Here is a 22,655-nt window from a genome sequence, read left to right as displayed (position 1 = left end):
GCAAACACAATGAAGTTTGAGAAGGACTGGTGAGAAGTACCTACAATAAGTAAATGGTGTAAAGGAATGTTTTTAAGTTTTAATATTTTTCATTTAATAATTCAGTCTCAGAAAAGAAATTATGTTGGAAGGATTAGAAAATGGTCAGTTTATAGATTACAATCTAATATGGTGAAATTATTTAAGGAGACAAAAGTATCTCTCTATCTGACTATCAAAACAAAATTCTGTGAGCGAAGAGACAGGATTTTCATGAGTTTTCTGGAACACTTTGCACACAAAGCTCAGAAAATAAATGAATGGATGGATGAAATTAATCTAAGGTGATTTAAAGAGACATTTATATGACCCATTACAACAAAATAGCAAAAGGAAACCCATTTTTAAATCTAGTATTTATAATGTTGACATTAATTGTAATTCCATTATTCTTTGGCAAATATATAGATGTTTTATGTCTTAAATTTTACATAGATTCCTTTATTTAATTTAGATGTGTTAACATACTAATTGTATTAAATTGTTGGATACCTTTGGCAAAGTTTTTACATGTCATGTTTTAATGTGCTGTTAAAGAATACTATATTAGAAGTATCTTAAGTTTATTTCATTGAAGACTTCTGATTTTGTTTTGTTTTTGTTCAGTTTTAATCGCTTGGATCTACCACCATATAAGAGTTATGAACAACTAAAGGAAAAACTTCTTTTTGCAATAGAAGAGACAGAGGGATTTGGACAAGAATGAATGTGACTTGTCTTGGAGGAGCTCTTGCATTTAAATACCCCAGCCAAGAAAAATTGCACAGATAGTGTATATAAGCTGTTCACTCTGTACAGTTAATTTTCTGAATCTCTCAAAGTATAAATGTTTTCCGTTCTTCCACAGAAATATGCAAAACATTTCATCATTTTCTACTTTATTTATTGTTCCCTTGAAATGACTGACCAGGAAAAAAAATCATCCTTAAATTTTGACGCAAGTAAGAGAATTTATTAAAAAGAATATATCTATATAAGCATATATGACAGTGGCTCTAGTTTTATAGAGCGCCAGGTGTATTAAACATGGCAACCGTTCGTTCATTCACAAGACTCTGAATTTGCTTTGCCTTGTTTCTGTTATCCAGGGAAAAAGTACAGATGTTCCACGTTCTTCTCCCTAGGTGACATTGGATTGTGTTTAGCTGCATGGCTGTTCAGGAAGGTGTTTAGGGCTTAAGCCAACTCTTTCTTTGTATTTTTTAAAATGCTGCTGGCGTTTCTGAAGACAAGTGCTTCAACTTACTAAGTTGTACTAAATGAATAGTTTAAAAAGAAACTCCCATCATTGTTATATCAGTAAACACAGAGGTCGTGTAATAGATCCAGTAGCATCTAGGAGCAGCTGGAATTGATTTGCTGAACAGCAGAGGTCTGTTTACATGTGACTTTTGGATGTTGGGTATTTGTGGACGTTTAAAGAATCAGGCATTTCTATACTTAACATTTTTAAACTTGTAATGTTCTTCAAATTTAATTAATAATAAACTGATAGTTTAATACTTAGGGATACATAAAAGGTACTGAACTTTGCTGCTTTTGTGCTCAAGGTTTACTTTTATGAAATCAGATGTTAATAAATGGATGGAAAAGATGCAGAAGTAATTAAACACTCACACTAAGTACTTTTTATTAGTGTTTGAATATCCCCACACCTTCCTTCCAAAATCAAAATTGTTTCTAAATTCAGTAGGTATCTTAAAAATTCCTTTGTGCCCCCTATTTTGTATAGAGCAAGTTTTCTCCAAATAACACTGATTTTTTTTTTCATTATAAGGGCATTTGTGGTGTATAAAAAAGATTAAAATCTAATGTGAATGATACTGCTACATTTAGCAAACTGGGCTTCCTAATTAATTAAAACATTAATTTCCATTTTTATCCTTTCAATATACACTGCAAAATTCATTAACTTAAAGTTTTTGTAACTATGAAGTTCACTTAGAATTATAACTTCTATCCACTAGTTTAGTTTTGCTAAGATTTTATTTTTCTACTTTAGATTATGTTCAGTTTTATTCAGAATACAAAAATAAAAGCAGTAGTCACTTAGTTGAATAAACTATAGAAAATCTGGTTATTCTCAAGCTTAAAGAATTTTTTAATTCTAATATATGACAAATTATATAGTAAATGATGGCCAGTCTTCAAAAGTCCTGCATAAATTATTCTGTAAAATAATAAACTTGCTATGACAGAAAGTATTGGCTTTCATTCAGTGGAGGTTATTTGAGACTATCCTTTTGCAGATGTGGTTCAAAGTGGCTTTCAGGTACGACTTCAGGGAGCTAGTCCCTTTTGTTAAGTTACCTCACAGGAGTAACAGAACCCACAAGATCAAAGCAGCCTTCTGGGAAAGACTAGTTTCCAGACTTCATCAGACTCTTGTATCTTTCATGCAAGTTATAGATTTTAGACCTGTAGACTTGTTTACCTACTCAGTAGTCAACATAAAGTCTTAAAAGAAATTTGATTCACCTCCTGGTGTCTCTCCTTCCCATCCATGTTGTGAACTGGACCCCTCTACACCCAGCTCACTGAACACAGAGAAAGTGGGTAGGGAGGAGGACAGAGAGACAAGTGAGTAATAATAATTTATTATCATGACAGTTCCCAACATCACCAATAAATTGAGCTTAGGGAATGGATTATAGGCTTAAAACAGTCTTCCCAATCAGCTCAGCCACCTGTCTTTGGGAAAGAAGCTACTATTTTTTTTTTTTTTTTTGTCTTTTTTGTTTTTCTGTACTTCCTAGGCAGTTGAAAATGAAAATGTTACTATTTTCTCCAGCAGACTTCAGTTATCCTCCTAGTTCTAGGTGTTCTAAATTAGGTCTTGTATATCCACTCCATTAGCAGACAACCTAGCTTGTGTTTGTGGTTCAAAAAGACCCTAACTAGTAAGCTGCTTCTGAGCTGAGAAAGCTCCTGACACAGAAGGGAGCTGTAACTGGGTTCCCCTGAATCTGAAACCTTACTATGGCATGCCCTACACTGTCACTTTAGGATCAGGAGACTTTGGTTCTTGGAGAACTATGTGATATTCCTGCTACATTACTCCTGTATGTTCATTTTCTCAAAGGAGGCCTAACCTTGCACTGGTAGCTAACATGGTTCTGGCACTACAGTATTCTGAGTAAACTAAGGCCAGATAAATGTCACCTACTGCAGGCCTACTGGATCCTAACATTTAACGAAGATAAGATAGTCTGGTAAACTCTGACGTAAGAAATCCGTCGTTGAAACATGATATAAAAGTTCTCCTGTAACATGGCCAACTTTTTTTACTCTGTTGAACACAGAAATCAAGTTTAAAGTTAACTAGGAATTTGACACCAATCTAAATGTGCTATTTCCTAAATTCTCAAAGCTCTACTCCAAAATTCAACAGAATGCAATTAAAATGATGGTATTTCTTTTTTAGTACTAATTCTGTGTCTAATTTTCATGAACAGTTCTCTTGCTCCTTGTGATTAACATCCTGTCTTTGTTTTCATTATCCTTTTAAAAAAGGAGACAAGTCTTAAGCCAGGTTGTGTTGTAGCATCCATTGCCTGTTGGTAGGCCACATAGGAATATTTTGTTATCAAGAAGTAACAAAGGTTCAGCTGAAAGTGAAAATAACCAAAAAGGCCCCAGCTTTCCCCTGGTGTGCTGAGAGGCCTGGGCTCCCCTATCTACTGCATTACCAATAAACAAACCTGAATTAAGGCTTCACATATCCTCAAAGACAGCAGACACACTTTCAGAGAGGAAATCACCCAATGCCCGTTCTCAAGTAATTTGCCTTCTACTTTGATGTTTTTTGTTTGTTTGTTTTGTTTCAATTTGGATCCCCATGCAGTATCTACCTGATCCTATAGTGGATTAACAAGATCTTCTTCAGTTCCATCCTTTGACTGCAAATGAAGTAATTTCACTTTTTATGACTGAATAAAACTGGTTTGTGAATATATACATTTTGTTTATCCACTTGGTGGATGTCTACACTGATTACATAACTTGTTTGTAAACAATGCCACAATAAATATCAATGTAAAATGCCTTTATTTTTAATAGCCACAGGTTAAAAAAACTAAATACCTTCAAAAGATGGATAAAACGGTATATTTATGTAATAAAATAATAACACTAAAAGGAAAAACTATTGATTGAACTTAGTTGTTGGAGGATCTGGCTAAGTGAAAAGGCACAATCTCAAAAGGTCTTATTCTATAAGATTACATTTGCCTAAGAGTCATAAAATGACAAATATATAACAGATTAGTTGTAGTGTGTGTCCAGACCATGAGAGTGACTGAGAGAGGCTAGGTATGACTATAAAGAGCACTAGTTCTCTGAAATGAGACAAATCTATATCTTGCCTGTGGTGGTAGTTATAAAAATCTATAAAATAACGTTATTAAGACCTAGACATAAAGTGAGGACATCTAAAAGTCCTAAAATTTGAATTAAAGTCTGTAGATGTTTCTCAGTTCAGTATTATACCTTGGTTTCATGTCACCCAAGGGCAAAGAGAAAGATGGGTATTTAGAACCCAGTCATACTACATTATGTAATACATTATGAAGCGTAATTATTTTAAAATAAAGTTGTATAAAGTATCAAAAGACAGATTCCCCCATCCATGAAGGTCTATATTACTGGAAAGTACCTCATTTCACAAAAATAACTTCAGAGAAAATTTTTTTGTGAAATGCTAAGAAATAATTCCAGAACTTTGTGCTGGTAACAAAAATTGTAGAAAAGCCATTCTAACATATAAATTCACAGAAGCACCTGGCATATTCATCTGGTAAAGCCCTTACTTAGAAGAACTGCAAGGACCTAGATCTTAATATAAAAAAATTGAAGTATTTCAGCATAATCACATTAATACAAATTAGATGAAGTGCGGATGAAAGGTAGCTGAAGCTCATGCCTAGACATTGAAGATAAGAAGCAGCTGTTGACAGCAGTCAGGAGGGGGAAATGAAGAACAAGAGAAACAATTATGAAGACACTTTTAAGCCATCAAACCACCTAAAGCAAAACAAAGTGTATCAAAATGGAAATGAACTTAGCAGATGGAGCAGTAGTTAATAAAGTCCTGAATATGAAAGCCAAAGAAGACTGAACATAGTTTACTGGAGTCCCAGAAGACAAGATGGAGCGCTGCTCTGGACTGAAGGACAGTTGATAACAGTGCATTGGCCTCTCAAAAACGTAAAAGGGAGAGATTTTCTGTGTTAAAACCAACTGTGCTGCAAATCAAATTCTGGTCTCCAAGAGCAGACGGTTTTGGGGACAGTTAAGGAAATCCGAGTATGTCTTGTTTGAAGTGATATAATAGGTGTGGTAATGTACTTGTATTTGCTTTGAAAGATTTTGAAAAGCAGCTGAGTTAAGGATATGGTAAAATCTGCAATTTCAAAAGTTTAAAGATACATTATATATGAATAGAGATACACATATGAGAATGATATAAAATATTAATACCTTAAATCCAAGTACAGGATGTACTTCCAATGTTTGTGTCTTAAAGTTTAAAACAGGGACAGCACACACCTACACATTTTGCTATAATTTATTAAAACATTACAATTCTCATGTCTTGGGGAAAATAGACCCATACACAGTCTCATAATCATTCAGCTCTAGTTGTTGCAAAATGTAAGTTTACAGTGGTGGCACATCAGACTCACAGTTGTAGTACTCTGCCTGGTAAATATTTCCTTTCACCCTGAAATCTGTGTCCGTCCATTCTACAAAGGATTACAATTTGTCAAGTGACAAATCCAACCCATCTGTGGAGATATACCACATTTAAAAAAGATGTTCTGCAGATTTTTCCCTTATTCAGGGTGCCTCTAATATACACATCACTTAAGTTCTTTATGCCCAGAACCCTCACCATCATAAACACTTGGCTTCTCTAAGAGAGCCTTCAGTAGACTACAACATGAGAGCCATCTCCTTGTGTGCCAGCTGCTCACAAAGCCTTTTGAAACATTTCATCCTGAAGTGACCAGTATTTACATACCCTGTACCACTGTTTTCCAAACGTCTGTCTGAAGCAGAGGACTGTATTGCTGCCGCTCTTAGGGCAATGTGGCAGTTTTTATTTACTTGTGAAGAAACCCAGAAAATTCTACATTTATTCTGAAAAATAGTCACACATACAAGAACTGGGAAAAAGGCCATACAATCATTGTGATGGTTAATGTATCATGTTTATAAATCAGTGAAATACAAAGTATTGGGTATGTTGTTGCCTTCTCCAAAATGTTCTCAGTTCTTGTCACAAACCTGTAAGCAACTGAGCAGCTTCTGTCTGTATCTGAAGTGGAAAACACATGTTACATATAAATAGTGCAGCCTAATTTATAAAGCTTGAGTTTATAAAATAGACTGGCTTCTAAGAGTTTCAAGATAACAAAGATAGGATATGGTAAGAATAAGGTCTCTTGATAGTGATGATTAGATGAGATTCGAAGAGAGCACTAGTTCATTTCCTTAACCCTCCACACTGTGCCCCCAGTGCTACCCTGCAGTGTCGGAAACTGAACCAGTTCCCTGTGCATGTTAGTAAGTACCTAGGGCCAAGCTGCCGTCTGTTTTAGAAATAACCTCGATGACATATACATGATAGATGTACATCAGTTCTACACTGCAGAAGCAGCTTACGACATTGGCTGACAGTCACTAAGGAGTTCTCATGGTGAAGTATAAAGGTAAATATGCAAATGAGCGCTTGTGCTTTCCACAATACTATGCATTTAAACACTTACGCTTTTAAAGAAGTTCTAAGTTCATTTATTTACTAATGCCTCAAAGAAAGCCTATCTGCCTTACTTTATCATAAATATCTTACCTGTTTATCTTCTTCTGTGTGTGCTGGGTAACTCTTAGCTTTTACCAGCCAGAATGCAGCAAGCTTTTTGTTGTTTAGCTTCAAGTATGTCTTTCCTAAAAGCAGCAAGTTTTTGCTGTAGAAGTTTGGATCCACTGTACATAAAAAGGAGAAACAAAGTTACCTCCAGAGAAATAGTGTCTTTATTTTTATAGTTTTAATATTTTGGTCTGAATTCTAATAAAATTGTGTGATTAAACAATGATTAGGCTAATACAATTCTTTTTGTTCAAATATTCTTATCTCAAAAAAAAAACCTAAAATAATTATGATGTATTGAATGCACATATGGACTGCAGGTCTCACTTTGAAGTATCTTCATGCTGATAGAGCGTGAATTATATAAGAACTATTTTCTTTTTAATCCACCCATCATCATGACATTCTAGTTGCCTACAACAGTGTAGGGAAAATAACATCTGTTCAGTGAGTGAGTGTGTGAGTGCACGAATGAGGTCATAGCTAACATCAATTTGGTCTTTATTTGCTAAAATGTCCTGTACTCAGACACAGAGAGGGGAACATGAACACAACTAGATGGCTTACCAGGCAGAAGTTGCTACAAGAAGCTACATAAGAAAACAATTAAGAGTTATGTGTGTATCTTGGAGGATACAGGAGTTTGAACAGAAATATTCTTAGTTAAAAGGAAAGTGCAAACAAAGCTCAGGAACGTGAGAGTAGAATGGTGTTATCAGAAGCAGGGAAGGGGGAGGAAGAGATGAAGGCTGGATTGGGAGCCACAAACTCCAGCACAGTAGGGAACTATGACAACTTCCTGAACAGTTTAGAAGACTTAAAGACTTCAGCGGTTCCCAAAATGAACATGGAGATAGCTGCTGTGACTTGATTTCCATCATGTAGTGCAGTGCCATAAATATGTACAATTGTGTGTTAAATAGTAAATTTTAAGAAGCTTGTGTATAAAGTACAAAAGATTCCTCTAGTTTTTCTTGAGACAGGATTCTACAGTGTAGTTCAAATAAGCCGGGAACTTACTACTCCATGTAAGTCAGTGGTGCAGTGCCTCTGCCTGCTGAGTGCTAAGGACTCCAGACGCACCATCACTCAGCTCGACCTTCCCAACTCTTCACATAGTTTCCTCCTAGTAAGCTTAGTCTTTCTGTATGCCAAGCACACTTTCTGAGGCCAGGAGTGGAGCTCAGTAATAGAGCACATGCCTAGCACATAAGTTTAAAAAAGAATAAAGCCTACTTTTTCCTGAATACAGTTTATGATAATTGCATTTGCTTAAAATCAAAGTCCTTTACTTTTGTTGATTTAAACATTTTATGGTTAAGTATACTAATTTATGTATTCAGTTCCTCATCTAGGAAGTCATCTAAGTACTGTATGTATGCGATAGAAATATAATCATGAGCCAAAAGAAGAAACCCCACCTCATCCATATTTACAGGCTCACACACACAGACCTCAGAATCGGGAGGCAGGTGTTGGAGGTGTGAATGACAGAGACTATGGGAGGCTCCTGCACTAGAACTAGGGCAGCCTTTTGCTTAGAGAAGGTGACTGCTCGAACAAAATCCGATGTGAGTGGAATCACCAAGGTCATAACTCCATGAGCAAAAGAGCAAGCACAGCTTCATCTGCTTTCTTCAGGACTGCCAACTCTTAAATGTCTCAGGGTCCAGTTTTTGCTTTTGAATTTTAGTTTTAAACCCCCTTGATGTAATTTCACATTCATGATATGTAAAATAATTTGATCAGGAAAAAGTATCAATAAAAGCAAACAGCGAACAAAACTTTGAGTTAGATACTTAACAATAAGCCATAGGTCTTTGAAATTTTAAAAAATTATCACTAAATTGCTTAAGTTTATGTATATAGGACCTCAGATGAATAAAGACTATGTCTTAGATTTCTGCTATAAGGAATTTGTGTGTGTGTGTGTGTGTGTGTGTGTGTGTGTGTGTGTGTGTGTCACATGCCTAAAATTCCAGTGTTTGGAAGCCAAGGCAGGAGAATTGATACTCTGAGGCCAGCTGGAGCTATATGTTAACAACTATCAAAAAGGAAAAACAAAACTTATTTGGAGTGGCTTTACAGTACTCGAGGTCAGAGATGTGTCTCTTATTACTGTCTCTTCTAGTCCTTGGGACTGACCTCAGGGCTTTGTGCATGTCACCAAAGCAGTGTATCATCGAGATACAACCCCAGTGTCAGTATTTTTTTTTTTATTTTATAAAGGGTCCAGAAATGTGTAGGACAGGCAAGCAACAGTGTTATAGGAGGAGCCATTTTTAATCACAATAAGGAAAACATTAAATTCTTTCACAATGGAATACAATATTCTGCAACCTGGTTTTAACTATAAAATATCAAGTTAGACAATTTGCCAGAGCCTCCTGATATAAAGAATTCTATTAAATCATGGGAACACTGCAGAATAGGAACTCTGAATTTAAGTGCAATTCCTATTATAAAAAGACAAACAACCGTAAAATTTGGGACAAGACAGAGGGCTCACTGGTTAAGATTACTGGGTGCTCTCCCGGTAGACTTAGGTTCAATTCCCAGCACCAACATGGCAACTCACAACTGTGTTAAGTCCAGTCCTGAGAGGATGCCCTCTTCTCGTCTCAGAGGGCACCAGTCATGCATGTGGCACACAGACAAACATTCTAGAGAAATACCCAAATACATAAAAAGGTTTTGTTTAAGTTTGTTTTACATTATCCAGTGTGAAAGATAGAGCAAATTCTTGTTTAAAATGCTCTATGACATAAACACTTAGACGATAGTTTATTAACAGCTGAAGTAAACGTACTTACCCTCTTCTGCCCTGTGAAAGTATTTTAAGGCCTGTTAAAGAGTACAGAACAGAATAGAATTAGACTCCATAACTTAGAAGGCGTCAAAGAGTTATTCTTACAATTAAAGGTTTCACAAAGTAAATGATTATGAAACAAATGATACGATCAGCAGGGAGAGGAACATGGGCTGAATATAACTACTGAATCATCAAAGACTGGGGTTTTCAGAATGAGGCTCACTTCCTGTAATTTTCTGGTTGCTACACAGAGGTAGTATCAAATTATCCTGACACAAAGTTCAGAAAGTGATCATGTGTAATTCAGCTATTACCTTTCTTACAAGTTACAACAGTTGCTTTTAACACAAACTAAACATAATTAAATGGTGAATTCATCCATAGTACCCCATTTTATACCTTGTGAAAGAAGTAGGGTGTGTGTGTTGGGGCGGGGGAGATTGGGTTTGGGTTTGGCTGGAAATGGAAAGAAACCAGATCCCAGAACATCCGCTTGTATACCATAGATTCCCCAGGGGCAAACAACAACAAACATTAATATGAGAGGAAAATACCAGGATAAATTCTCAATTGTCAATTTCTTTACGTTTTGAAAATTAGGTGACTAAATAAACTCAGGATTTTCATCCAGTTGGATAGGAAGTGATTCCAAACCCCGGCACCCAAAGGATGGGAGGGTGTACTGTAAAGCTTACGGACAAATTCTTTTTTAATTTTATTTTTATAAAAAAAGCAAACACTTTAAAATAGGAAGAGCCTTTCACACTCAGGAATTTTTCCTTACTTCTTACATGTCCTTCAATTCTCTAAATGACTTTCTCTATATGTTACCCCCAAAGCTTGCTGGGTAAGAATCACTATGTTCTTATTCTACTTTTTGGCTTCTGTGTGGTACAAATTACAAACAGAAAACTGAGGTCTGTTTAGCTGACAGCATACCAGAATCACCAGCCACTCACCTAACAACAAGAAAGAAAGCACTCACGTCCAGGACAGTAAGTATTAAGCCTTTGTGATATTGTTGAATTGGATCATTAGAAACTTGCTCAAGTCCCTCACAGAATCAGATCTCCATGTATGTGGACTCTGTAGAATAGCACTGTAGTTAAGAAATCGGTACTAACTTAAGAAAGGACATCATAATACCTCCTCATAGGTGGAACTAGGAGGATTTGCAAACAGCACTTCAGCAATTCTTCTTTGATACCAAGGCATTTCAGCAAATGTATAGCACCTGCAGGGGAATAGACGGCATTATGCTTTCAAATTGTACCTTTTTACTGAGAGAACCTAAGATCTCAACAGACATTATAAAGGAAATCTTATATCTTCAAATAATTTGAAATATATAATAAATTAATATATTTAATATATATTAAATATTTCTGTTAATATTCCTACTGAATTAATAATTTGGAGACTGACCTGATTCAGGAGTTGGGTCTACTTTGTGATTAACTATAAGCAATGGTGGTCCCTTCATACCAGGTATAGGGTAATATTACTGTCTTCTTTAACTGTTCCTTAGAACAACTGAGTGATACAGCACTGCAATTACAATTTGTTTGATGTTTTCTTTTGAGATTTAGTTATGTTAGTATGTCCCCAAGCTAGCCATGGACGCCTAATCCTTCTGCCTTATCTTTGCTATCAAAGGGCTTATACCTGGCTTACTACTAGTAGTTTTGACATAAGGAAATTCAGAATTCATTTAAATGATAAAACTAATGTACTATGGATGGATAACAATAGTGGCCAGTAATTTATGCCCATTTAAAAAAGGGTGAAGTAGATGATTAATATCTAAAAATATTTAGAACTTGCTGAAGCAGGTGAAAACCTGTTTGGGTTCATTGACTAGGGGGTGAACTCCTTGAGCCACAGATTGTATCACATGTTTGCTTACTTTACTGATTAAGTAGCTGTCCTTGATAATTATTAATTTACACTGGGTCTTTTAATCTGAAAAGTACATATTTCTTTTGTAAAAGAGTTTGATGAACTTTTATACCAGCAAATACTTAAAGCATTTTTATACCCTTATACCATCAAAATAATTCCTCATACTGGACACAAGATCACATTGAAAGGTTACATAGTTTTCCAGATTAGTCAAATCTCAGTCTGACATATTTTGAAGATACGAAGATGTCCTGTGACAACCTACTGAATTACACTACTGCAGCTCTGCTAAGCATGGGAAAGGGGGTCTTTCCCAAGAAAGGAAAGGAGAGGTCTACAAAAGAATCCTAAAGTATTTTTAGTTTTCTTGGGGTTTTTATTTTTCTGGTGGTGAAAAAGAGGGTTTTGAGACAAGTCTCATGAGAACCATGTTGTTTCCAACTCCCTATGTAGGTGACAGTGAACATGAACTCCTCATCTTTCTGGCATTATCTAATTGCTGGGATTGCAGACATGCACCACTATGCCTGACTACTTTTACTATGTTCTAGTGATACATACACAAGTGCTGTTTAATGATTAGTACTCAACTCTGGTAAATAGTATTTTTGAATAATTTATTTTAAATAAGGTGCTTATACATACTATGAAATAAAATCGCACTAAATAGGACAAAAACATAACTGAAATTTTCTTACCAAATACCCATAAGGTGAATTGAAGTAGCATCTTTAGGGTTCAGTTCAATTGCTTTCTGTTAAGAAATAAGAAAACCTTTCTAAACACCAAAGAAGTGGGCTGGAGAGATGGCTCAGTGGTTAAGAGCACCAACTGCTCTTCCAGAGGTCCTGAGTTCAAATCCCAGCAACCACATGGTGGCTCACAACCATCTGTAATGAGACCTGGTGCCCTCTCTGGTGTGTCTGAAGACAGATACTCATATATAATATGTACAGTGTACTCATATATAATAAATAAATCTTAAGAAAAAAAAGACATGGGAAAATCTTAAAAAAAAAAAAAACCACCAAAGAAGCAGTGAGTTAAAAAGAAAATTACAACCCTGCATTTTAAAAATGTATTTTTAGGTGTGTATATGTCTGTGTGAATAAATGTCACATATGTGCAGGTACCCATGGGGGCTAGAAAAGTCATTTGGACTTGGATCCACAGGTAGCGTGAGCCACTTAATGTGGGTGCTGAACTGAATACAGGTCTTCTGGGAAAGCAGTCTCAACACCCTTAACCACTGAGTTATCTCTCTAGCCACAAACCTGCATAACCATCAATAACAGCTTTCTTCCTCATGATCCACTTTCCTTCTCTTCCCTGCCCCCACCGCTCCCCTGTGAATTTACATGTGGTAGGTGAGAGGTTAAAGCCAGATGTCTCCCTAATCATTTTCCACCTGGTTCATAAGGTCCTTTAACCAAACCTGGAGCTGACAGACTGGCTAGACTAGCTGGCCAGCAAGTCTCCAGGACCTTTTTGTCTTTGCTTCAGCCCACACTAGAATTAGAAGTGCACAGCTCCATGCCTAACATTCTATATGGATACTGAAGCTAAGCTCAGGTCTTCATGCTTACATGTCAATTCTTTTATAGACATCTATCTCCTCAGCTCCATACTCTTTTTTTGTAATGATTTTATTTGTTACATGTATTGGTGTTTTGCATCCACGTACATCCTTGTGAGGGTGTCAGATCTCCTAGAATGACAGACAGTTGTGAGCTGTCACGTGAAGGCTGGAAACAAACTGGGTTCTCCTGAAGAGCAGCCAGTGCTCTTAACTGCAGAACCATTTCTCCAGTCCCTAACCTATATTCTTAATTGCTTAAATTTGTTCCAATACATTACTAAAGACTTAAAGATATATTTTATACATTTCAGAAACTAATATAGGAGGTGAGGAAAAATACACACATACAAATTAATCTAATTCTAGAACTAACTTAGTGAAGTACAGTTTTCACTGGTTTTTTAAGATAAAAGGAAAGACAAATATGACACTTTTGTCAAATTTTAAATGAATATTAAAGAAATGTCTTCCTATTATTACCTGCCCAAAAACACTTCACCTAGAAATAGGTACTTTTCTACATATAACAATTGTGTTAAACTCTCCCATGTATATCCAAAATAGAAGTAAGAATGGTGCTATTTATAGAACATATTATACCTAACAGCAGCGTGCTGATAAACCTCGGAGTTTACTGCACCAACTCTTACAAAGCACACACTGCAGGATAACCTCAAAGAAGTCAATGCTCCTCTCTGCTAGTTTGCTGAAAATCACTAAGGAACTCTCACAGATTGCTTTCTGGTTATTTATTAAAACTTCCCAATTTAATCCCACACTTTCACTTATAGTTTGGTGATGTGTAAAGAACAGAATTTCAAACTTTATGAGTCATATAAACATGTAATTGTAAAATACAATGTGTTTGTTTCAGGTTAGGCTTTGCGATTGCTAGTCCGGTGTTATTTTTCTCTAGTAGTTATGTAAGCTAGACCCGGACTTGTGTCGGGAAGCTCCTAAAGAGTTCTGAGTAGCATACCCAGCCAATTCCTACATGTGCTGTGGTCCATGTGTGGTTTTGAGTAATCTACAACAATAAAAGATTTGTGAATGCTGAATATTTTTGTGCTAGTTTGTTCTCTGAGAACTATGAAATGGTGTGCATGTAGAGTATGAAATCTATAGATTTCTTTGTAATTTTTATCATTGAACAAAGTAGATCAACTTTAGGGAGAATTTGAAACAACATAAAATACACATTGCCCAATCTTAAACACAAGTCTGAGAGGGCTGTTTCAGTTGTGTTACACTGTTACAGATTAGCCACCAGCATTCAAACCTTTCACAGAAACTAGCTCAGCCAGCGTTTTGGGGTTTTTTGTTTGGTTTTTGGTCTTTGTTTTGTTTTGTTTTTAGACAGGGTCTTTCTGTGTAACTCTGGCTGTCCTGGAACTCTCTGTGTAGATCACACTGGCCTTAAACTCAGATATTTGCCCATTTCTGCTTCTAAGTACTGAGATTAAAGGCATGTGCCATTATATGTAGCATTTTTTTAATGCAATAGGATGTTATCAGTTGTGCTACAAATTTTGAAGAGTTTGCACATTAGAACATTTCTTTTGAAACATTCATTCTTGAAGGCCAATTCCTATATTGTAGAGAAGCTCTGGCTAGTCCACTAAACACTAACGTAAGTAAAGCGGAGGTAAGGCAGATGAGAAGTCATCTTGAACCTCCCAGTCCTAGCTGAGGAAAGCAGAAATAATGAACTATTACTACTCTATACCACTGGGCTTTGGTTTGTGATTTTACTCTTTAATGAGATCGGTCTTGTTCTGTTTCCTCCAATGGGTCTCTAACTCCTAGGCTCAAATAATTTCATGCCTCTGCTTCCAAGAAGCATGTAGTAATGTGTTCCATATATAATGATTGGTAAGTAAAACAGAGCAACTCAGAAAAACATTGACTTTCTAAATTCATGAACTTAAGTCAGTACGGACCTCAAAGTGCTCCTTGATGACATAGGCATTTGCAATCTTAACCTTGATGCCTTCATAATCCCCAACATCACTAATGCAGATTGCATACCACTAAAAGGAAAAACAGGGTGGGAATACCTTTAATATTTCATCGAATACAAAGAAAAAGTTATATAAGTACTCAATTGTTATTCTCGTTTAGTGAAATGTTACTGAGCATAATTAAGAAGAAAAGATACAAATAAAGGCAGACATAGGGGTTGGGGATTTGGCTCAGTGGTAGAGCGCTTGCCTAGGAAACGCAAGGTCCTGGGTTCGGTACCCAGCCCCGAAAAAAAGAAAAGAAAAAAAAAAAAAGGCAGACATAGCTATCTGGGAAGAAGAAGGTAGACACATTAATTACAGTGACCTATAATACAAGGTAGGAAAGTAGTGACAACTAAGACCATGCCAATATGATACAGAAATCACATCTGAGTATCTATTTACATAGGCTTGTAACTGAATGGCTCGTTTACCGGCTCATCTCCCTTTTCAGCATCTGTATTGCGATGGAAACAGCCACAACTGTCAACTGTGGCATCACCTTCATAGCCACTGTTGGATAATAGACCCAAACTGAGACAATCTGAGGATCTCTACCAAAACCTAAATGTAAAATATCTAAACTTCATAAAATCAGGTGCTTTGGAGACCCACCAGATTCAGGGTAGGAGTGGGGGAAAAATGTCTTCAGTAAAAAATGTCTATGAAGCCTCAGATTAATTGGGATAGTTGTTCTTGGGTATCAGAGGGACCTGTCTTTGGATTCTGTATCTACAATAGTTTGTTATTATAAATATTTCTCTCCTTTGTATGAGCTATTTGTATAAGATGTTAATATACACAATAAAAATATATAAATTTACCTAAATCTAGTTTTCACAGAAGCTTTTTGTGTTCTGCCATATTTACTGGAAAAAGGTGGCACTTGTTACCAGCAAGCTATGGAAGGAGAAGGAATTCCTGTATTGTAAGGGATGAGAGACAGAATGGGTACAATTATGAGTTTTATCAGGTAGCCTAAGTCATTTATTATGTTTGATAAATTAGGTTGTGGATGATTATAAGTGCCTGTTTGTAAACAAGTGGTAGAAGTTACCAATGTCTGTAGTAGTACACCAAGCACTTGACATTCCTTCTCTTCCAACCTGCTGGTAATAGGTAAGCAGAGACCCATGTAGCCTTCATCAGACAACATTGTCGCTGACCGACTCACCTTATGAGCAGCAAAGCTTGACCCCTTTTTTTCTAGTGCTCTTTTTGCATACTCTAGAGCTTCATACAACAACACTTTCTTTTCTTCTTCTGAAGTCTTACATAGCTGTGCTATGTCACGTGATGCTCGTGCCAGCCGCCACAGTAGCTCTACATCTTCACTAATTGTAAACAAGATATAGAAACATCTTACTTCACACTGAAAAACTGCTAAAGGTCCTACCACAATGACAGTTCTTTCAGCTTAACGAGGATATAGCAATTATCATATAAGACACTATCAATACCATTATTAAAATTTGTTGAAATTTCACAAATTATTTGCAAATATTAACTTATCAATATATAATATCTAAAACATTGACTTACTTGGAAAATATTTTTGTATTTCGGTTCTCTAAGCACTTGGCCTCAAGCTCAAAATGTATGTAACACAAGACTGGATTTATTATTGACTATTTCATTCAATTCCAGCGTGGTTCAGAGAGTACCATAAATGACATTAGCTTCAGGGACAGGATCATGCTCTATAGAAATGATACTGCCAAATCCTTTGCCCCAAATACATTTGCCAAACAATAGGCATGTGATAGTTACTTACTGTACATGATTGAATGATTGAAACAATGCAATCTGGAACTAAACTCTAAGTTCCAGTGCCATGATTCTGTATGGCATATATCAAGGACAGACAGTGGACTCCTTGAGGAACTGTTATACAGATGCAATCATATAAAACAAAAAAATGGCTAACAAATTAAAAGTCACAGTTGATAGAATTTTTTAACCTGGAATTACTTTTTATTAAATGTGTGTATTTAAGCTGAATTTATATTTCTCTTTGTTAATAAAATATGCATTCACTTTACAATGTTGAAGCTAAAGGTATTGACAGTATATTTATTACTCAGTTACACCTCACAGCTTACTTCTCAAAGAAGCAAGGAAAAATGCCAAAGCAGCTAACTCATGAAGACAGACTGAAGACGTAAAGACTGACTACTGATATCTATCAAAATTGAGGGGAATGGGGGTGGGGGGCTTTTGAAACTACTAACAAAAGGAGATGAAAAGCAACTCAATATTTCCAGATTAGGAGGATGGAGTAAATACCTGGAAATGTCATCTTCCCCACCTCCCCTTTGAAAGAGTACACACTGACATTCTCCACAAAGCTTGTAGTCTAGAACTAAAAGCAGAAAACACACATATCTGTGTTTCTTTGAAAACTCTTTCTAAACATAACTGCCATTCAGAACCAGCCTAAACTCCAGTCAGTTCATTTCAATCTTATACCAATTGGGAATTACTGTTTTTAAAACTCAGAATGTGGGTGATGAGAAAAATGTATATATTTAGTGACACATTTATCAACCAAAGCAAAATAGAAAAAGGTGTTTCCACATTACAGAAAAGAGCAGTCTTTAAAAACCAATGAGATTTAAATAGCACTTTTCAGTCATTTACTTTTAATGATGATTTACTATAAACTAACTCTAAGATAATCTACTTTAAAGCAGAAAACTTGTTATATAAAAGTTTTAATACCAAGAACCAGTTTACTTTTAACAAAACTGTTCACATTAACCTCAAGCCCCGGCCAGTTGTACCCTGCTTACCTCTCCTTGTACTGTGTAAGCAGCTGATAAAGCTTTTCTGTTTCTCCACTTTCATAGAGGTAGTCTGCTTGCTCAAGTATTTCTTCAACTTCCAAAATCATGAAACGAAAAAAGAATCACTTGTATACATGTTTAAAAAGCCAGGCGGAGAAACCACCTTTAAATGAGACATCCGCACCATGTAGATAAGGATGCTCCAGTGCCTAGCATGAAGTGATTACAGTAAGTGATCTGCTGAAACCACAGGGATACAACCCGGAGAATTTAACACACTAAGTTTGATGAGTACATCCTTAAAACTATGAAAAGGTGGCTTCTTATGGGGTACTTATGGCACAGAGGTCTGTACAATCTCTTTGCTGTTGCTGCTGATTGAGTGCCATGCACTGTAGGAAATAATGATACAGACTGGACAGACAGCTCAGTGGTTAAGGCTGGAGTTTGGTTCCCAGTGTATCTGGTGGCTCACAACCACCTACATCTCTAGCTGTTGAGTGTCAGACTCCCTTTCCTATCCTGCTTAGGTAAACGTTCATACATACCACACCCCCCCACACACACACACCACCATTTAACTCTAATCTATTATAGTGTAATACATTATATCTACTGGCTTTAAAATATGCATAATCTCTTCTGATTCTAAAGAGGAATTTTGAAAACTAAACAGTGTGTGATATGTAAGAAAAAACGCAGTTACGATACGAAAGGCTTCCATAGGTACTCTGATAGGAGCATGCAGCCCACTCCAGGTACAAATATGAAAGTTAGCTGTCTTATTTAACACTCCACACTTTCACTTTGGCTTCCTAGTTATTCTTTTGAAATAAACTGCAGTCACATCAGAGTCATTAGGACAAAATTAAAATAGCCCTTATGTTTTTCTCGGGCAATCAAAATTTCCATACACCTGTGTTTGCCTTGTATAGGGTTTAATACATGAAAAATATGTACACTGACAATCAAGGATCAATATAATATCATGACCCAGAGCCAAGGCAAATCTTTCACACCAGTAATTCTGTGTGTCTCAGTAGTGCAGAAAACAGTGTTATTAAAAATACTAGGAAATAGGACTTAAGTGATATTGAACATCTATCTGTGGGTTCACTCATCCTTGAAGAGGAATGTCTCAAAGGTGAAGAAAGGAGGGTAGAGAAGTGATACAAGAAGAACATTTAGGTTGCTCGGTTGTGACTAACTCATCTTAAAGGTAGTTTACGGGTGAGCTTCCACTTGCAGGAGTGGAATATACTGACCGAGGCCACAGACGTCCACAGGTTAAACACATCCATTTAAAATACATAATAGTTTTCGAAGCTCTACTGTTTATTTGGTTCTCGCCATATACTGGGTATTTGCTACCATCTTGTGGTAACCACAAAAATTACCACTTAAAAAAATCAAAAACTCAGTCTTAGGAATTTAAATGGTTGAGTGTACCTAGCATGCAAAAAGTCAAGCACCTTGCTGAGAAAGAAAAGAGAAATTGATATTACGAGGCCCAGAAAACCGGTCCTAGTACTTACGAAATGACATACTATCTCCCTCTTTTACCAAAATGCACAGGACAGAAACTAGCCATGAAGCCCACACAGCTCACTGTGGAAGAACACTACACAAAGGCAGGCATCCTGGGCAGTGGGCAGAGGTCTAAGGGACGCCACCTCAGAGACCAGCATCACTGGTTTCTTTGCTTTTTTTCCCTTGTTATTTCCTGCCCAATGGTGTGCTGAATGAATTTTAATTTTCTTTCCTTTTTTAACTGGCTTGGAATATATTCTATATTTGCTTGTTCTTTAATTATCTGTGGTGATCTGAGTAAGAATGGTCCCTATATATTTGGCTTACATATCTGAATGTTTAGTCTACAGAGAGTGGCACTATTTAAAAGGATTAGGAAATGTGGCCTTGTTGGAGGAAGTGTCACTGGCCATGGGCTTTGAAGGTTCAAAAGCCCAAGCCAGGTCCCAGTATCTTCTTGCTGCTTGTGGATCAAGCTACCTCTCCAGCACCATGTCTGCCTATATGCTGCCAGGCTTCCCACTACAGTGAGAACCCCGAAACTGTGAGAAATTCCCAATTAAATGCTTTCCTTTAAAATTATATGGGGTCACAGTGTCTCTTCACAGCAATAGAACACTGGCAAAAACAATCATTTTAAATTTTTTTTACCTTTACAATATATTTGACACTGTTTGAAGTTAGGGTAGACACCACTGCCTTTAATTACAACTTATGAGGTAGAGGCCGCTGGAACTGCTCTACATAATGAATTCCAGCCCCGCCAGAAATACAAAGTAAAACTCCACCTCACAATAAGAAGACAGAAACAATGGCGGAAGTTAATCACTGCCCTGTGGAATATACCTCTGAGCTCTGGCCAGAGCTTCTGGAGGCTCATTTTCTTGTGTTCAGTTTTTCAGCCTTTGCTGATTTTGTTTGTTCTAACATCCTGGGGATCAGCCAAGGCCTTGCAGGTGATAGGCCAGGGCAATGCCACGGTGCTACCCACCCAGATCTTCTGCTTTTTCACAAAGTCTCTGTGTGTAGGTCAGGCTGGACTCAAACACCAGATTCTCCCACCCCAGCCTCTCAAGTGTGGGGATTACTGCTTTGTCTTTAAGTTGACTATTAAATATTTTTCTCTCATACAGTCTGTGCTTGCTTGAATTTTACATATAATACCTTTTACTCGTGGCTCACCGTACTACTACTTCCAAGATTTACTCCCTGAGGAGTTCATTCCATGCTCACTACTTGAGTAGTCTGTATTTTATGAAGCCTTTAAAAACAATCATCCTAATTTTCAGACCATTAATTTCTGCTTCTTTTTTTTTTTTATTATTTCCTTCCCTTCACTGAATGGAGGTTTCTGGTAGTCTCTTCCTAGTATTTATGTTGGACGCTTTACTCCTTCAGAGTTCCATGTTAAGAACAGTTTCTGCTATGAATCCTCTCATTTCCATTTTAGCTTATTGTTATTCCATGTTTTATCTTTCTTTGTGAAGTATTTAGAAATTAATTATGCTTTCAAACATACTGGATTTCCTTGGCCAACGTTTTCTTCTTATGTTAGGACTGAAAAATATGAATTAGTGGTAGTAATTTTATTAGTAGTACTGGCGAATGAACTCAGGATCAACATCAAATAACCTCTCTGCCATGGCCTTGTGCTGATTATTCGGGAAGAAGTTGGCTTTCTTTACTATCAAGCACAGATTACCTTTTCGTTCCTCTTGTGTTTATTTTTAAGGTGACTTCATAAGAAGCCCAAGTTGGTCTTGAACCAAAAAGGAAAAAAGAAATCAGTCCTACGATGTCCAGAATGTTATGTGGGTTTCAGAGATGCTGGAGGGGAGGAATGGACCCACTCTGTGTACAAGTGTGCACTATTTTTAAACAGGAACTTGTAAACAATGGATTTTCTTAATGCCTATCCATCATGTACACTGTGCATCACCATAGTGTTGCCCCAAGTTCCTATGTCCTTGCATGTGCTTTATTATTTAATCCGGTTTTTCTTTAATTTTATATTTTTGAGGCAGGGTGTTAACTAGTGAGTTGGCTAAGCTGGAACTGAAAGCACCCTGCCTGCCTCACCTGAGAGCTGGGGCTGAACGTGGGCGCTATCGTGCCCCAGTGAGTTACTGCTGTTCTTTAAGCTGGGTTAGCTTGGCCCGGGCAGGCTCTTCTACATAGCAGGTTCTAGGACAGCCAGGACTAAGCAGTGAGCTCTATCTCAAAACCAACAAACAAACAAACTAGAATCCCCCAAATATGGACAAAATGAAACAAAACACAAAAAGCTGACATAGCCTTTCACATACATATATATGTATATATGTATGTATGTATGTATGTATGTATGCATGCATGCATGCTGCAAGGGAGAAAAATGGAAGGATGACTCTCATGCAGCTGTAATCGTAAGAGGATATATGTAGGACTATCCACATCCTAGCTCCTGATTGCCCCTCGGAAGACAGGAATGACATATCATTCCATATACCTTCGCCCCTGCTACCACACATGCATGAAACCTCAAGAAGGCCAATCTCCTGAAAATGTATTTTTAATGTAACAAATGTATACAGGATTTTTTTCACCCTAGACAGAATCTGACTGTGTAACCATGGTAGACCAAGTTGGCTTGAACTTAATGAAGGTCCACCTGTCTCTGCCTCCTGAGTACTAGACTGAAGATGTGTGCACACCATTCTTCAATTGGCCATTTTGTTAAAGACGAGATAGTCCCATATAAATGGAATAAACGACTAGGTTCTTTTTATTTGTTTTTCAGTTTTTTGTTGTTGGATCTCACTATGTACCTCTGGCTCTCCTGGAACCTGCTACGTAGAAGAGATCTGCTTGTACTGTCATGCCTGGCCCTGCCAACTAGTTAATAACAACCTCAGGTTCTTGTATCAGAACTTTAAAAGAATATCAGTTCATTATTAAGTATTTTCCTTCCTCAATTATGTTCTGTTTTAGGGTTATGAAAGTATCAACCCCTAAATTGAAGTGGTATTTTTCTTATATACTAAAAGTATGTCATTTACTATATCAACTGAATTAAGGAGACTTTTTTTTTTTGGATGGGAAAGTCTTAAAGTGTTTAGTTTCTTTTATATCAGAGAAGAAAGATAATGAAATT

At 36.7% G+C, this 22,655-nt stretch overlaps 2 protein-coding genes across 19 annotated transcripts in view; one reads left to right on the top strand and one right to left on the bottom strand.

Annotated features, from left to right (window-relative positions):
- The window catches only part of Wwp1 (WW domain containing E3 ubiquitin protein ligase 1), a 91,577-nt gene extending 84,441 nt beyond the window's left edge, over positions 1-7,136 (top strand). For 3 of the 4 annotated variants that reach the window (XM_087547884.1, XM_087547885.1, XM_087547886.1), the window contains one exon: positions 646-7,136. In XM_087547884.1, coding sequence (XP_087404010.1) covers positions 646-745 — 100 coding nt within the window. In that variant the 3' untranslated portion in view covers positions 746-7,136. 4 annotated transcript variants of the gene reach the window in all.
- The window catches only part of Rmdn1 (regulator of microtubule dynamics 1), a 57,596-nt gene that overhangs the window by 28,476 nt on the left and 6,465 nt on the right, over positions 1-22,655 (bottom strand). For 3 of the 15 annotated variants that reach the window (XR_015619968.1, XM_087550436.1, XM_087550435.1), the window contains exons 3-9: positions 17,999-18,086; positions 16,381-16,540; positions 15,144-15,233; positions 12,323-12,378; positions 10,869-10,956; positions 9,724-9,754; positions 6,893-7,026 (exon numbers count right to left, since the gene is read on the bottom strand). Coding sequence is in view for 7 of the 15 variants with exons in the window: in XM_087550436.1 (XP_087406562.1) it covers positions 6,893-7,026; positions 9,724-9,754; positions 10,869-10,956; positions 12,323-12,378; positions 15,144-15,233; positions 16,381-16,540; positions 17,999-18,086 (647 nt within the window). In the remaining 8 variants the exon portion in view is untranslated. 15 annotated transcript variants of the gene reach the window in all.

This window comes from Rattus norvegicus, chromosome 5 (genome assembly GCF_021556685.1).
Source record: "Rattus norvegicus strain SHRSP/BbbUtx chromosome 5, alternate assembly SHRSP_T2T, whole genome shotgun sequence".
In the NCBI taxonomy this organism is placed as follows: domain Eukaryota; kingdom Metazoa; phylum Chordata; class Mammalia; order Rodentia; family Muridae; genus Rattus; species Rattus norvegicus.
Note: the sequence above shows the minus strand (reverse complement) of the source record. Positions and strands in the feature narration are given on the sequence as shown.